This window comes from Dendrobates tinctorius, unplaced genomic scaffold (genome assembly GCF_039654945.1).
Source record: "Dendrobates tinctorius isolate UK_male_01 unplaced genomic scaffold, ASM3965494v1 ptg000292l, whole genome shotgun sequence".
In the NCBI taxonomy this organism is placed as follows: Eukaryota; Metazoa; Chordata; class Amphibia; order Anura; family Dendrobatidae; genus Dendrobates; species Dendrobates tinctorius.
This window is the reverse complement of record NW_027361959.1, coordinates 4,132,161-4,146,662: the sequence shown is the minus strand read 5'-3', so window position 1 is coordinate 4,146,662 and position 14,502 is coordinate 4,132,161. Positions and strand designations below refer to the sequence as shown.

At 40.4% G+C, this 14,502-nt stretch overlaps 1 protein-coding gene across 1 annotated transcript in view; it reads left to right on the top strand.

Annotated features, from left to right (window-relative positions):
- Positions 1 to 14,217, top strand: part of SYNPO2L (synaptopodin 2 like) — a 173,079-nt gene extending 158,862 nt beyond the window's left edge. The window contains exon 4 of the mRNA XM_073560041.1: positions 10,869 to 14,217. Coding sequence (XP_073416142.1) covers positions 10,869 to 13,114 — 2,246 coding nt within the window. The 3' untranslated portion in view covers positions 13,115 to 14,217. The remainder of the gene's footprint in view (positions 1 to 10,868) is intronic.
- Positions 14,218 to 14,502: the final 285 nt, after the last annotated feature.

The window sequence follows — 14,502 nt, the reverse complement described above, 5'->3', positions numbered from 1 at the left end:
ACATGAATGCGTCTAAGTACAGAGATATCCTGGATAAAAACCTCTTCCAGAGAGCTCTGGACGTCAGACTTGGCCAAAGGTTCACCTTCCAACAAGACAATAACCCTTAGCACACAGTTAAAATAACATAGAAGTGGCTTCAGAACAACTCTGTGACCATTCTTGACTAGCCCAGCCAGAGCCCTGACCTAAACCCAATTGAGCATCTCTGGAGAGACCTGAAAATGGCTGTCCACCAACGTTCACCATCCAACCTGATGGAACTGGAGAGGATCTGCAAGGAAGAATGACAGAGGACCCCCAAATCCAGGTGTGAAAAATGTATTGCTTCATTCCCAAGAAGATTCATGACTGTACTAGCTCAAAAGGGTGTTTCTACTCAATACAGAACAAAGGGTCTGAATACTTAGGACTATGTGATATTTCAGTTTTTCTTTTTTAATAAATTTGCAAAAATGTCTACATTTCTGGGTTTTTTCAGTCAAGATGGGGTGCAGAGTGTACATTAATGATAAAAAAGGAACTTTTTTTAAATTACCAAATGAAGCAAAGAGTAAAAAATTAAAGTGGTCTGAATACTTTCCGTACCCACTGAATATAGATCTGTTAATGCTTTATGGGGCTTTCCCATGAACAAAGAATCATCTGTGATCCCGTGCTGTCCTGTCTGTATACTCTTTTGTTTTCCCCCTGCCCTGGAGCTGTGGTATGATCAGACCATGTTCCTGCACGGTTAGACACAGACATTACACAGGACACATTTATAAGATTATCTCAGCACAGGAACATTTTTTTTAATACACATCCAATTGTGGAAATTATTATAATTCCAAGATCTATGAATTAAAATGTAGTGGTAGGGAGGAGGGAGAGGGAGGTTTTGGAAGCTTACCACGCTGTTAATCGCTGGATCAATGGTTCAGCTATAGTTTGTCCAGAGGGTGCCGCACCCACTGGTGATCACAGACAAATGATTCCCCGAGGTTTCATTTCGCTATATATTAATCTATTTTTCAATAAACTATTTTCCCACCCACTTTTCAAAAGTGTTGAGAGCGGTACCAAACTACTCAATGCAATTTTTTTTCACAAAACAAATTTGCAACGTTTTAGTTAGAAAAATAGCACAAATAAATGGATGGCACACATTAATATAACAAAAAATTATCGCAACATATCATTGGCTCACTTCAAAATATCTATACAAAGACACATTACATTTAACACCAAGTAAAATATGGTACAAAACTCAAGGTCACGGATATGATATAGTCAGATGACTCCTACATGGTAACACCAATATGCAACAAACTCCATTGAGTAAAATACTGTATAACACCAAGAAGGAAATATAATGACACAATGAAATTGCACCGTAGAATATAATATAAATTTGAGAAAATAATATCCAAAAATGGAAACCTGTATGGTATACACTAAAGTATCCATTGATGAAGCTAGTTAACCTGCGATACATGTAAGGTCTTTAAAGCTCGATGGTCTATCCTGAATTGACCACATTATTGGTAAATATATCCTTTCTATGTATATCCTTCTTTTGACTGTCCTAAACTTAGAATTTAGGGGATATATATACACTATATGGCCTGAACAGTTATGTACTCAGCTTAATAACATCTTCCAACGCGTTTCCTCCCTCTTTTGGTCATTCAGTGATTCATCAAGGTATTTCTTCAATCATGACAAGAAAAGGAGACCATGAGCAATGACCCAGGCAATATGCCCCCACATAGCCACTTCATACAATATGAGCCCACACACAGCCTCCCTACATACAGTATGAGCCCCCACATAGCTACCTATATACAGTATAAGGTGCACATAACCCCTTTATACAGTATGAGGCCTTATAAAGCTACCTACATACAGTATGAGCACTCACATAGCTCCCTATATAGAGTATAAGCCCCTCATAGCTCCCTATACACAGTATGAACTCCATATAGCCTCCTATATACAGTTTGAGCCCACACATAGCTCCCTATTGTGACAGAATCACTGGCACTGTATGTGAGAGGAGATATGTGTCACGAAGATTGCTTTCTTCCTTGATCTGAAACCAAGTTTCTCTCCACTATGAGCTGAAGGGGTTGACCAGTCATTATAAGGGACTGTTTTTTGGTGAGTAGGTGAGAGGTGAGCGGGACGCCTACTCACCACATCTCCACCTCAAGTATGTGGCTGGGAGTTAAATGTTCAGCCACTGTTGTTTTTTTCTGGGTGTTGTGTGTTTGGAGAGGAAAGTCTCCAGACGGAGCTGAGAACTTTGAGTGTTCCCTGCTGGTGAATCTTGCAGGAAAAAAGACTCTAATGGACTTTACTTTGTTCAACCCTGCTATGCTATAATAAACCAGCAGGTGACTTACACAAGAAGGGTTCCTGAGTTTACCTCTGCAAGCAGCAGAGTGAGTCAACCCCTCACACTATATACAGTATGAGCACCCATATAGTCTGCTATCTACAGTGTGAGCCCGCACATAGCTCCCTAGATACAGCATGAGCTCCCATATAGCCTCCTATATATAGTATGAGCGCAAACATGGCTCCCTAGGTACAGTATAAGTGGGTCGCCCTCACACCCAGGGCAGCGGGGTACTCGGTACCGGGCCGGTGTCATGGGAATGTGTCACAGCAGCGGTGACTCGGTCCGTGGCCCTTGGCGCCCAATATCAATGGCGGTGATGTTAATAGTATAGTTTATATGGATAGTATAGTTCGTGACGCCACCCGTGGTGTTTGGCAAGGAAGATGGTAAGCCAACGCTGTGTGCAGATCCACTGGGACTGATGGTGTGGTGCAGAAAAGATGGTGTAGCTCCCCACAGGTGGAGCTGTGGACCCAGGACAGTGTAGGTGCAATGAATGATGAGAGGCGCAGAATGGTATAGATGCTGGTACCCAGATGTAGCGGTGCTGAAGGTGTTAGCGGCGAATGAATGGAGGACACCAGGGCTTGCAGTTTCAAAGCTTTACGCACAGTTCGTGGTACCCACTGGTGCCTGCCTCCGTGCCGTGTCCTCCGGGGTAGAGACTCAAATCAACCTCCCGGGCAAGTCAGGGTTCTCCTCTCCAACACTCCGCCAACATGTGCCTTTCCTGAACGACTCCTCTATTGCGCCTTTAGTGTGAAGAGCTCCAGTACCGTGGTTACTCTGAAGTTCCTCCTGTCAGATGTTCCTAACAACTCTACTTGTATGACAGACAGCTGTAGCCTCTATCGGGGACTCCTCTCAGAGTCCTGGCTCGCGAATCGGTTGCTGTTGTGTCCCAAGTCTTGGATGTAGTGCATTTGCAGCCAACTACTCCACCGGTGTCTGCTGCAGAACCATAAGTGTCCATACAACCTCGGTGACCGGGCCCCGGCCTTGCGCTGAGAACCTATAGGCAGGGTTCCTCTTCCGACCCACAACTCCTCTCTGTTCTCCTACTCCTTTGTTCCGCGCTGTTCCTTCTCTTTCTTATGGAAGCTTAGGTTGCAGGTCTACATCTTTCTCCTTCTCTTCTCTTTCCCGTGCCAGCTAGCTCAGATCACTGAGGCAGCTGCAGCACAGCACTCTTTCTAAACTGAACTCAAACTGAACTCAAACTAACTTCAGAACTGAAGTCCTTCTCGCCTGACCTTCTGTCAGACTGACCTACTATTCTAAACTCTTTTATACTAACTCCACCCACCTCCCAGCACATCTCGTGTTACGAAGCAGGGTTCCACGAAGGGTGCTCTGCTACCCCCAGCCTGAAGCTGCTATGTGGACTTACTTAACTATCCTGTGTGTGGGATGCAGGTGTTGGAGTGTGGAAAGGAGTTCCCAACTTACCTAGGTGGTTGGGCACTACACCTTAGGAGAAGGTGCAGTACCTCTGTGGCGACTGAGCCTCAGGGGCGCCACATAAGCACCACATAGCCCTCTATATACAGTATGAGCCAACATATAGCTACTTAGATACAGTATGATCACTTAGATAACTTGCTATATAGCCTCCTATGTATAGTATGAGCCCGCACATAGCCTCCTCTATACAGTATGAGCCTGCAAATTGCTTCCTATATACAGTGTGAGCCCCCACATTGCTCCCTATACACAGTGTGAGTCCCTATATCACCTCCTATACAAAGTATGAGCCCCTATATAGCCTCCTATAGACAGTATGAGCCCCTATATAGCCTCATATATACAGTGAGCCCCTATATAGCCTCCTATATACAGTGTGAGCCCCTATATAGCTACCTTTATACAATATGAGGCCCCATATAGCCTCCTACTGTATATACAGTATGAGTCCTCACATCACATATACATATTAATTTAAAAAAACACACAAACACAGACAAACACCTCGCTCCCATTCTACAGGCGCTCTGCTCCGATCCCTCTTCCCCACCTCCACTGTCCAGCAAATATGTGGCCATGATGTCATCATGCCGGCACCAGCAGATGACATCATTGCGGGATATGTGCGCCGCCATCAGCAGGATTATGATGAGTGCAATCTGGCAATGGGCTCCCTGAATCCTCTTGTGGTAGCTGAGATTGCCCTCACTATAATCCGCTCATGATTTCTATGTCTACCAACATAGTCCATCATTGTCACCTATGCTATTTTGTTTTTTGCTACAATAAGGTACCTAAGGATTTGCAGAGGACAGTCAGTTGTGTTATTGCCCTGAAGTTTATTGTAAAGGCTTTACCATACGTCTTATCTAAATTTACATTTAATTAGACGTAATGAAAAAGCCTCATATGGTCAGTGAGGACGGCGTAGTGTGGGAACAGGTGATTCAAGCCAAGCAGTCTTCGGAATTAACACCATGATCAAAGCAATAATATACTTATCTCCAGAATAAGGGGCAAAATAATTATTTTGCAATTTGATATCCATTACACTTAAAGTGGGATAACAGAAAAATCTGAGTCATCTGTTGAATATTCCACACATGGTTGGTCCATGCTCCCTAGTGATAAGGCTGCTTTTTTACTATGAGTGAAAAATTCACTGCAGCAAAATGAAAAGTGTGAACGGATCCCAGCATCTTCTTGGAATGTTTTCATTTTTTCCAAATATTACACAAAACCATCATAAAATGATATAATTTTTTTCCTTGTGGAGGCAGAGCATTCTAGCAGTCATGTATTGTAGAAACAGAGTTTTTCCTAGTAATCTAGCAATCTAGCACTGCTCCAACACTTGATGAAGCAGGAATTTGTCCTTTATCACTCTCTATGTTTATAAGGCCAAAAACATAAGTTTCAACCCCTTAATGACCAGGCTTAATTTAACCCTAACATTTACCTACAGGTGCATCTCACAAAATTAGAATATCATCAAAAAGTTAATTTATTTCAGTTCAATACAAAAAGTGAATCTCCTATATTATATAAAGTCATTACAAACAGAGTGATCTACAGAGTGGGCCATTTATATGGATACACTTGGGTGGGCCATGTATATGTATACACCTAAATAAAATGGGAATGGTTGGTGATATCAACTTCATGTTTGTGGCACATTAGTATATAGGAGGGTGAAAACTTTTCAAGATGAGTGGTGACCATGGCGGCCATTTTTAAGTCGGCCATTTTGGATCCAACTTTATAAATGGCCCACCCAGGTCTATCCATATAAATGGTCCACCCTGTATTTCAAGTGTTTATTTCTGTTAATGTCGATGATTATGGCTTACAGCCAATGAAAACCCAAAAGTCATTGTAACAACTCTGCTGGCATCACTGCATGGCCTCCCATCCCCCACACACCAACTTACTCACTGCTCCAGGCCATGCTGTGACTTCTGTCTGCTGCCAGCTCCATGCTGTGTGCCTCTTGCTTCCTGCCTGCTCTCTGCATGCTTCCTGGCTGTGTGCTTAGGGAGGCGGCGCCAGCACTCTCTGATTCTTATGGAATCAGTGTGCATCTGCCTAATGTGTCCCTGGCCAATTACCAAGAGACCTCTAGTATTTAGGGCAGCTTCACCTAGTGGAAGCTACCTGTGCAACGCCTTTACTCAGTTTCTTGCTGCTGAGTTGCCAGGTCCTGTCCTGTGTTTCACCTTCTCTGGAGGCTTGATTCCTAGTCCTGTATCTTGTACCTGTCTGTCTGCCCTCCAGGAGGCAGAATGTCCTGGTCTCTGTGTCCTTGTTCCTAGCCTTCTTCCCTGATCTGAAACCAAGTTTCTCTCCACTATGAGCTGAAGGGGTTGTAAGTTTAACCTTCATGAGACTAAAAGTACAATAAAAAATAAATCAACATAAGAGACTAGAAGAAATAGAAACTTATAACAAAAGGAAGGATTACAGTTGTTCAAGAGAAATATATACATTTACATATATACAGTTATGGCCGAAAGTGTTGGCATCCTTGAAATTGTCCCAGAAAAAGAAGTACTGTATCTCTCACAGAAAATTATTGTAATTACACATGTTTTGTTATACACATGTTTATTTCCTTTTTGTGTATTGAGCACAAAAAAACAGGAAAAAGGCAAATTGACATAGCAACCATAAACTCACATCGCATTCATGTTGCCAGGGTTGATGAGTTGACAGTGAGTAATCGCCTTCTGTCAAACTCCTTATATGCCTCATTCACTATTGACTTCAGCATGTAAGGGGTTAATTGAGCTTGTTTAAAGTGTCAACAGCCATTCCTCCCTGCTGTTTCCTGTGCTGTTTCTTCAGGAAACAACCATACATCTGTGGTTGTTTCCTGAAGAAATATGTGGTATTTTGAAAACTGTCAAATAAATATGCATGTTTAATAATTCTTAGCAATTGACATCTTCAATAATTGACTGGGCGTAAACACTCTACAAATTCTGCATACTTTTATTTCATCGGTCTGATAAACCGTGGTTCTGCAGCACCTGAACAGCAAGATGGACAGAAATGTGAGCAGCCTCTTCTTACCTCAGTACCTCTGGTAATTCCAGTTTTAGTTGAGAAAGGGTAGACAACAGTGTGAGTAGTGTCTTCTTACCTCAGCACCTCTGATATCTCCAGTTTTAGATGAGAAAGGGTAGACAGCAGTGTGAGAAGTGTCTTCTTACCTCAGCCCTCTGATATGTCCAGTTTTAGGTGAGAAAGGGTAGACAGTAGTGTGAGCAGCATCTTCTTACCTCAGCAACTCTAATATCTCCAGTTTTAGATGAGAAAGGGTAGACAGCAGTGTGAGCAGTGTCTTCTTACCTCAGCAGAGTAGAAGGCAGTGTGAGGAGCCTCATATTAGCTCAGTACCTCTGGTATCTCCAGTACTAGATGAGAAAGGGTAGACACTCAGTAGTGTGAGCAGCCTCTTATTAGCTCAGTACCTCTGATATCTCCAGTATTAGCTGATCTAAAATGTGACTTGTGAATCCTCCCAGCACACACTATGTTATTTCATATAATGCTAGATACAGTATAATGGTATAATGGTCAATGGTGCCTTGGTTTTTTCTCAAGAAAATGAAAGATAAATACCAGCATCTTTGGAGGTTTTGGGTAGAGAAAATATTTATTCCTAACAGTCTCAAAAAATTACCGTGTGTGACTGAACTCTTGGCCACTGAGGCAAGTGCACTCAACTTAACCAAGGGCAGCCCTACCAAGCTGGTTCGAGTATAATAACAATAATTTTCTTTCTTTTTTCATAAATCAATAGTACATGTGAAAATAAGTCCCTTTGTAGTATACTTTATTTGAAATCTGTTTCTTTTTCATCCTGGATTGATCTTTCATTCTCAAAATTCTCAATTCCCAAGTAAAATCTGTCTTCAGTGAATATAAATTTTTCCATTACAGTGGTAGGAAATGACAATTGTTGCTCCTAAAGTTCTATGGAGAACTGTAACTTGTCTCTGGAGAACTTGCAACAAAATCTATGTGTCTGCCTCTAGCTCTTCCCTCCATAGAATATTCGCCTACTGCTAGCTCCTACCTCAATAGTGGGAAAGTCTGTCTTCACTGAACACACATTTTACCCAACAATTGAGAGTGAAAGATCAATCTAGGAGGAGAAAGAAGTGGATTTTTCTAATAAGTTACATTACAAAGTTGCTTAATTTGAAATGTATTATTTATGAAATAAAAATTATATCGATGATTACTCTTCAAGATAGAAGGTTGCAGGTATTGCAGGACCTTAGGTATCCATGGATATGACCCCTGATGTAGTAACAGTTAGTTAGCTACTTGACAGTGGTCGTAACCATGGATAAATAAGGTCCTGCAATGCCTTCACATGAGAAAAGCGACAAAGCGAATCAGAAAAACTGTACTAAATTTCTAATTGGAGGTATTTGCAAATATTATTATTATTACACCTACAACATATTGGGATAGGACCTTGGAGATGGAAATACCCCTTTAAGTACAAGCACTATCTAATTTATATACTAAATAGACACATGACCATGCTTTTTCAATTGTAACTATATTCCCAACGCGTTTCTTCTTGTTTGAGTGTACCAAAAGGAATATTGATTATTCTATTGGGATCTTTAAGGATAAGAGAGGTATTTTAAGAGCACTTACCTCATGTTTCCAGAATGGAATATATATCATTGTTTCACACTTCATGTAATGGGGAAGGGGGCTTTGAAAAATTGTTTCAGGCTGAAAATATTTATTTCTTACCCAACCATAGGCAAAGAGGAACATAGCTGAAGTGACAGGTGACATTGTCCATAGCCGGGTCCAGTGATAAGCCTGGGCAGCACACAAAAATAGACTGTATGATCTCATCAGCTTCTGAAAGCCAGTGAATCCAGCAGCTAAGCCAGGGGAGACAAAAGTGGGGACTTAAAAAGGCTTGTAGAAAGGGCAGCAAGGAGCTGGAGAGATTCTCTAACTTTGGTTTGGCTCCAGCTTGGAGTACATTTGTCCCTTGTCGTCTCTTTATGGAACATTGTGACTCCAATGGTGTATGTGACATGCCTGATTCACCGGTATCTTCCTACCACAGCACAGATAATCTCTATGCAGGTAATTTGCATCTACTCGTGCCCTATATCAAACTGCCTTTTGATTTCGTATTTGATTTCGTATTTGTGGCTACATTGTCGCTGTCTACAGGGAACCTTGTGTGATATGATATCACTTCAAACGAGGACATCTTGGGGTTTTCTTTCTCACTGATTTGGCATGACCTGTCTTATGTCCTGTGTATGTCAGTGTAAAGTGGTCAGTTTGACAATTTGAAGAGCTTTGTAGGACAAGTGTAAGTAAAGTGGTCAGACCTGCTTTATTGATATTAACACCTCATGGATATTTTTTGTTTCATTGCGCTTATCAAATCCTTAATTAAGAGTAAGTTTCACAATGATGGACTTTGTTTGCATAATGAAAACTTCTACAATTAATGGCATCAACAATGTAACAATCATTTTAATTGAAGTCCAAACCAATACCCGATATTGTTACTGATGAAAAACATAGGAAATGTTTAATTCCTTACCTTCCCTTGCTATTTTTGTTACATTTTTCTATTCCCTGCAATGAATGATAGGAGATTAGGATAAAAGTTACGGTATCCCCAATTTTCACTAGACTACAGCTGTTCAGCTACGAAATTTCTACACATTCAGTTAATTTTTTCACTATATGATCGTATTCTCATATCTGGAATTTGCCAGTAATGAATTATCTGAAACTTTCCAAATAACATTTTTTAAAATAATCATACATTTGACAACTTAAAGACATCTCATGGTTATTTTTTTCTCTTGGACAGTGGCAAAAAGTTAACTTTTAAACATGGATTTTAAAATGCCCTTGTAAGATTTGTCATGCAGGCTATTTTCCATCCATTAGTAAAACATACAAGTAACAGAATTACTGTGCAAGATCATCATGAGATATGAATATAATTTCTACAGTGATAAGTACACTATAATCTACTTTTGCAGTAAGGATGATGTGCAACGTTCTAGTTGACCGGTTTCCTATGTCAAAAATGATTATAGCATTGCTCATCGTTATATGATATAAATACTTCATACTGTTCCCTCTTTAGTAATGTCAAGTACTGGCAGTTGTAGAAGGACACTTAAATAGCAGGAAGTAATAGTAGTGCTGTAAGACAAAGAACACCAATCCATACATTTACGAGGGGCGCCTGAAAACTTCGAGGCCCACCCACGAAATCTTTTTTGCATGGTCTTGTTTTGCAATGCAATATGTTATTTAGTTAGTTGAATGGTCTCATGAGCAATCTGGATTTATTTTGATTTTTTTTGTTTCCGTTACAGCATTTTAAAGTTGGGTCGCAAGGCTGAAAGATGGAAATGGAGAAGTTGGCAAAGTTCACACATTGGCTGCTGCAATTCACTCCTGTGGTTTCCCACTGCTTCAGCACCCACCCTATTCCCCTGATTTGGCTCCCTCGGACTATCACCTATTCCCACAGGTGAAAAAGCACCTTGGTGGAAGGTGGAATTGCAGCCATTGCAGCCATTGCAACAGCCGATGTGTGAACTTTGCCAACTTCTCCATTTCCATATTTCAGCCTTGCGACCCAACTTTAAAATGCTGTAACGGAAACAAAAAAAGTCAAAATAAATCCAGATTGCTCATGAGACCATTCAACTAACTAAAAAACATATTGCATTGCAAAACAAGACCATGCAAAAAAGATTTCATGGGTGGGCCTCGAAGTTTTCAGGCGCCCCTCGTACATTTACCAAACATGATACTTATCAATCCTATTGTAGGTATTCATGTCTTTTCACATATTCTTTCAAAATTTCTATAAATCCTAATTTGAAAACATACATTGACATTTCTGAGTTTTCCTTCTCTCTCTTTTGTGTTGAATATATGCGTTTGTACCTGGATTAAACTATATGATTGTTGTGTTTTCTTTTTCCTTTTGCAGAACTTAATCGCAGTGAGAGCGTACAGGAGAAAAATGTCAAGGAGGCTCGAACCAAATGTAGAACAATTGCATCTCTGTTAACTGATGCGCCAAATCCTCACTCAAAGGGTGTTCTTATGTTTAAGAAGAGACGACAAAGAGCAAAGAAATATACACTTGTGAGCTTCGGAAGTGTAGACGAAGATCGTTACATCGAAGACGAAGACAGGGTACTTCCTACAAGTGAATCAGAATTTGATGAAGAAGGATTTTCTGATGCCCGTAGCCTAACAAACAATTCAGACTGGGACAGCACCTATATGGATATTGAAAAGCCCAAAATGGAACATGAGGCACAGGAAGAAAAAGGTCTGAGTGAAGCATCTGGAAAGGGAGCAGCATTGTTTGAATTGCAAAGGCAGAAATCTGAACAGGTGGCTGACAGTTCTCCCTCACTGAATTCCCAAGAGCATCATAAAACTCCCGTTGCTCCTCCTCGGAAATCAGTTGTTAATGGAAATGCTATTCAGACAGTAAATTATGATAAAAGTCAAGAGTTGCGGGGCTCAGAGAATACTAAGGTGACAAGCGCACAGATATCACTAACGCCTGCTCATTCTCAAGATCCACAGTGTCCTGGAAATGTAATTTTCAACAGGTCAGCAAGACCATTTACTCCAGGTCAAGTTGGACAGCGGACAATGGCTTCTTCAGTTGCGTTCAAGCCCTCTCCGCCCAAAAAAATTGAAAGCGTTCCTGTGCAAAATGTTGCACCACCTCCATTTAACCAATTTTTAGCTGATACAACTGCTAACATACAGAAAACCCCTGTAAGTTCTGTTGCATCCCTTTATATCCCGGCACCAGGTAGAGCAGTGTCATCACCCATAACTCAATACAATGAGTATCCAAAGGAGAACCTCTCAGCTCCAACAACACCACGGACTACAACAGCTTCCATATATCTTTCATCTCCTTCTCTTCCATCAGGGCCTAATACTGTTACTTCTCAGTCAAATATATTAAAGGCCACTCCAGTGACTCCGTCAACATCTACAGTGTCACAAATTATTAGTCCAACACCCATTGCAAATTCGTATATATCACCAGTTACCCAAGTAAACCACTCACCTGAGTCTGTAAACTCTAGAGAACAAAGGATCTCTGTACCAATAGGACGTACTGGCATCCTAAATGAAGCACGAAGGAGAGGTGGGAGAAAACAGATGTTTGCTAAAAAGGAAGAGAAAAAGTGTTTGCCAAACCCTGATCTCTTGTCAATGGTGAAGAATATAGATGAGAAACCTAAACAAGAGCAACATGGAGCAGGTTTTGAATCTGGCCCAGAAGAAGATTTCCTCAGCTTAGGAGCTGAGGCATGTAATTTTATGCAATCTTCAGCAAGAAAATTTAAGGTTCCTCCACCTGTGGCTCCAAAACCCAGTTTTAAAACATCAGAACAACTTATAAATGGAAGCCAAGATATTCCTGAGTTGAAGGGTAAAGGAGCAGAACTGTTTGCAAAACGTCAAAGTCGTATGGACAAATTTGTAGTTGATTCAGATAATAGATCTAGCTCCAGGCCTAACTCAAGACCAAGAACACCTTCACCAACACCATCTCTTCCATCATCTTGGAAATATTCACCTAATATTCGGGCACCTCCTCCAATAGGATATAATCCATTGGTTTCACCATTCTGTCCATTAGCTGCTTCAAAATCTCAAGTTGGCAAAGTAGATAGCAAAGTTAAGAAGGGTGTCGCTGGCAAACCACGAATGCAAGCTATAGATTTTATGCGCCACCAACCTTACCAGCTAAATTCAGCCATGTTCTGCTTTGGAAATTCTCCTAATAGCCAGGATACTCAAAAAATGAATTCCACTCTAAGTAGACAAGTTCCTGTGAAAACTACTAGAGCTCATGAGATTAAGCGATTCTCAACCCCTACTCCAATGTCTTCTTCAATTAACATGACTCCTACAGTGTTAACGCCTAGATCAGCAACAACACTTGCAGAACCAGTTTGGAGAACCGATATATCATGCCAACCTATGCCAACCAATGTTCCTGTGCCTGTACCTTTTTACGCTCCCATCCAGGAGGTTCCACAGGAAAACCGGGAATCTTCAGTCCTTAGTCCTATAAACTCATTTACCTCCCCTAGATCATCAATTTCTAAAATTCAGGTGCCAAAGCCGAGATTCTCTGCTTCAAAAACAGGAATGCAGGCCCATGTATGGAGACCAGCCAAAGTCCACTTCTGATAATTGAGAAATACAATAGCTTCAGTGTTATCCACTACTGATGAGCGAACGTGCTTGGATAAGGTGTTATGCGATCATGGTTGGGTGCTGAGTATTTTTGACGTGCTCGCATAGTGTGTTCGAGTCTCTGCGGCTGCATGTCTCGTGGTTCTTAGACAGCCACAACACATGCAGGGATTGCCTAACAAACAGGCAATTTTTAACACAATATCGAGCATGTTTGTTCATCACTATTATCCATCAATTGTTGAAAATGCTCTTGTGCTTACCGGCTTAGCTGTTATTAATTTGTGTGTATAAAATAATCATCATCCTTCATCGCATATTTCTGCGACTGTTCTTGACTTGAAGAAAAAAAAAGTAAGCAATGAACTTTCAAAAACGAGTTGGAAGAGTATTGTGCTCTGCAAGAGTGGCTAGAAACAGACGTTTAAAGAAAAGATTTTCAAAGAAGGCAAAATGTCTTGGGATAATTGAAACTGAAAAACCTTTGAGACAAAAGGTTTGAAATATACAGAATGTAACAGAAATGTAACATGAGGATCTCTATACGGAATAAACAAAGATGGACATGGTATTAATGGTGTTGAAGAAGAAGCTGGTTCGTTATAAGACTTAGGGGGTCTTGAATGTGGGACGTATTATATATTGTGCCACCATCATACGCGAGGTGACAAATGCAGAATTTCTTTACTTTAGCTACTTTACTTTAGCTTTAATTTCCCTTTGCTAATTCTGGATAATATAATAATATTCTGGACTACATTACAATATAACTATATGGCAATCACATCCGAAAACTGCATGTTCCTTTTTTCCCTATGACGTGTGCATGATTGGACACATTTTCTGCACCACAATTATTTGCTTTATTCACAAAATTTGTAGTGTAAATTTTGTGTACATTTTTTTTAATTCTAATTAAGATACCCACTCTTGTAGCAGTAAAGTAAATGTATGGGATGATTTTGAGGTTTTCAGTTTAATGTAGAGGAAAGCATTGTTACCATGATTCCTAAGCTGACTTTTGTAACACAGCTTTAAAGCAACTTTTATTTGAAGTGATATACTAAGATAAAATAAATTCACAGTAAAAGTATTAATGCCAGCGCTTCTTTATTTTCACCCGTATTTACACATTTATTAATCCTAAATGTATCTGGTAAATCATTATTATTGGTTTGCATATTTTAAAGTAATAGACATTAGTGACTTTAATTTTATAATTATTGAGCCTTATGGGGAGAAATCTGACATCATAGAGCTGCCTAGGCTATCGGACTGCTCTAACTAAAGGGACTGTCTCTCTTCAGAAATATATGTCTGGAATGTGAATAGACACATAACTGAAGTAAAAAATTGCAGCTAGAGATGGGTGAATTTATTTG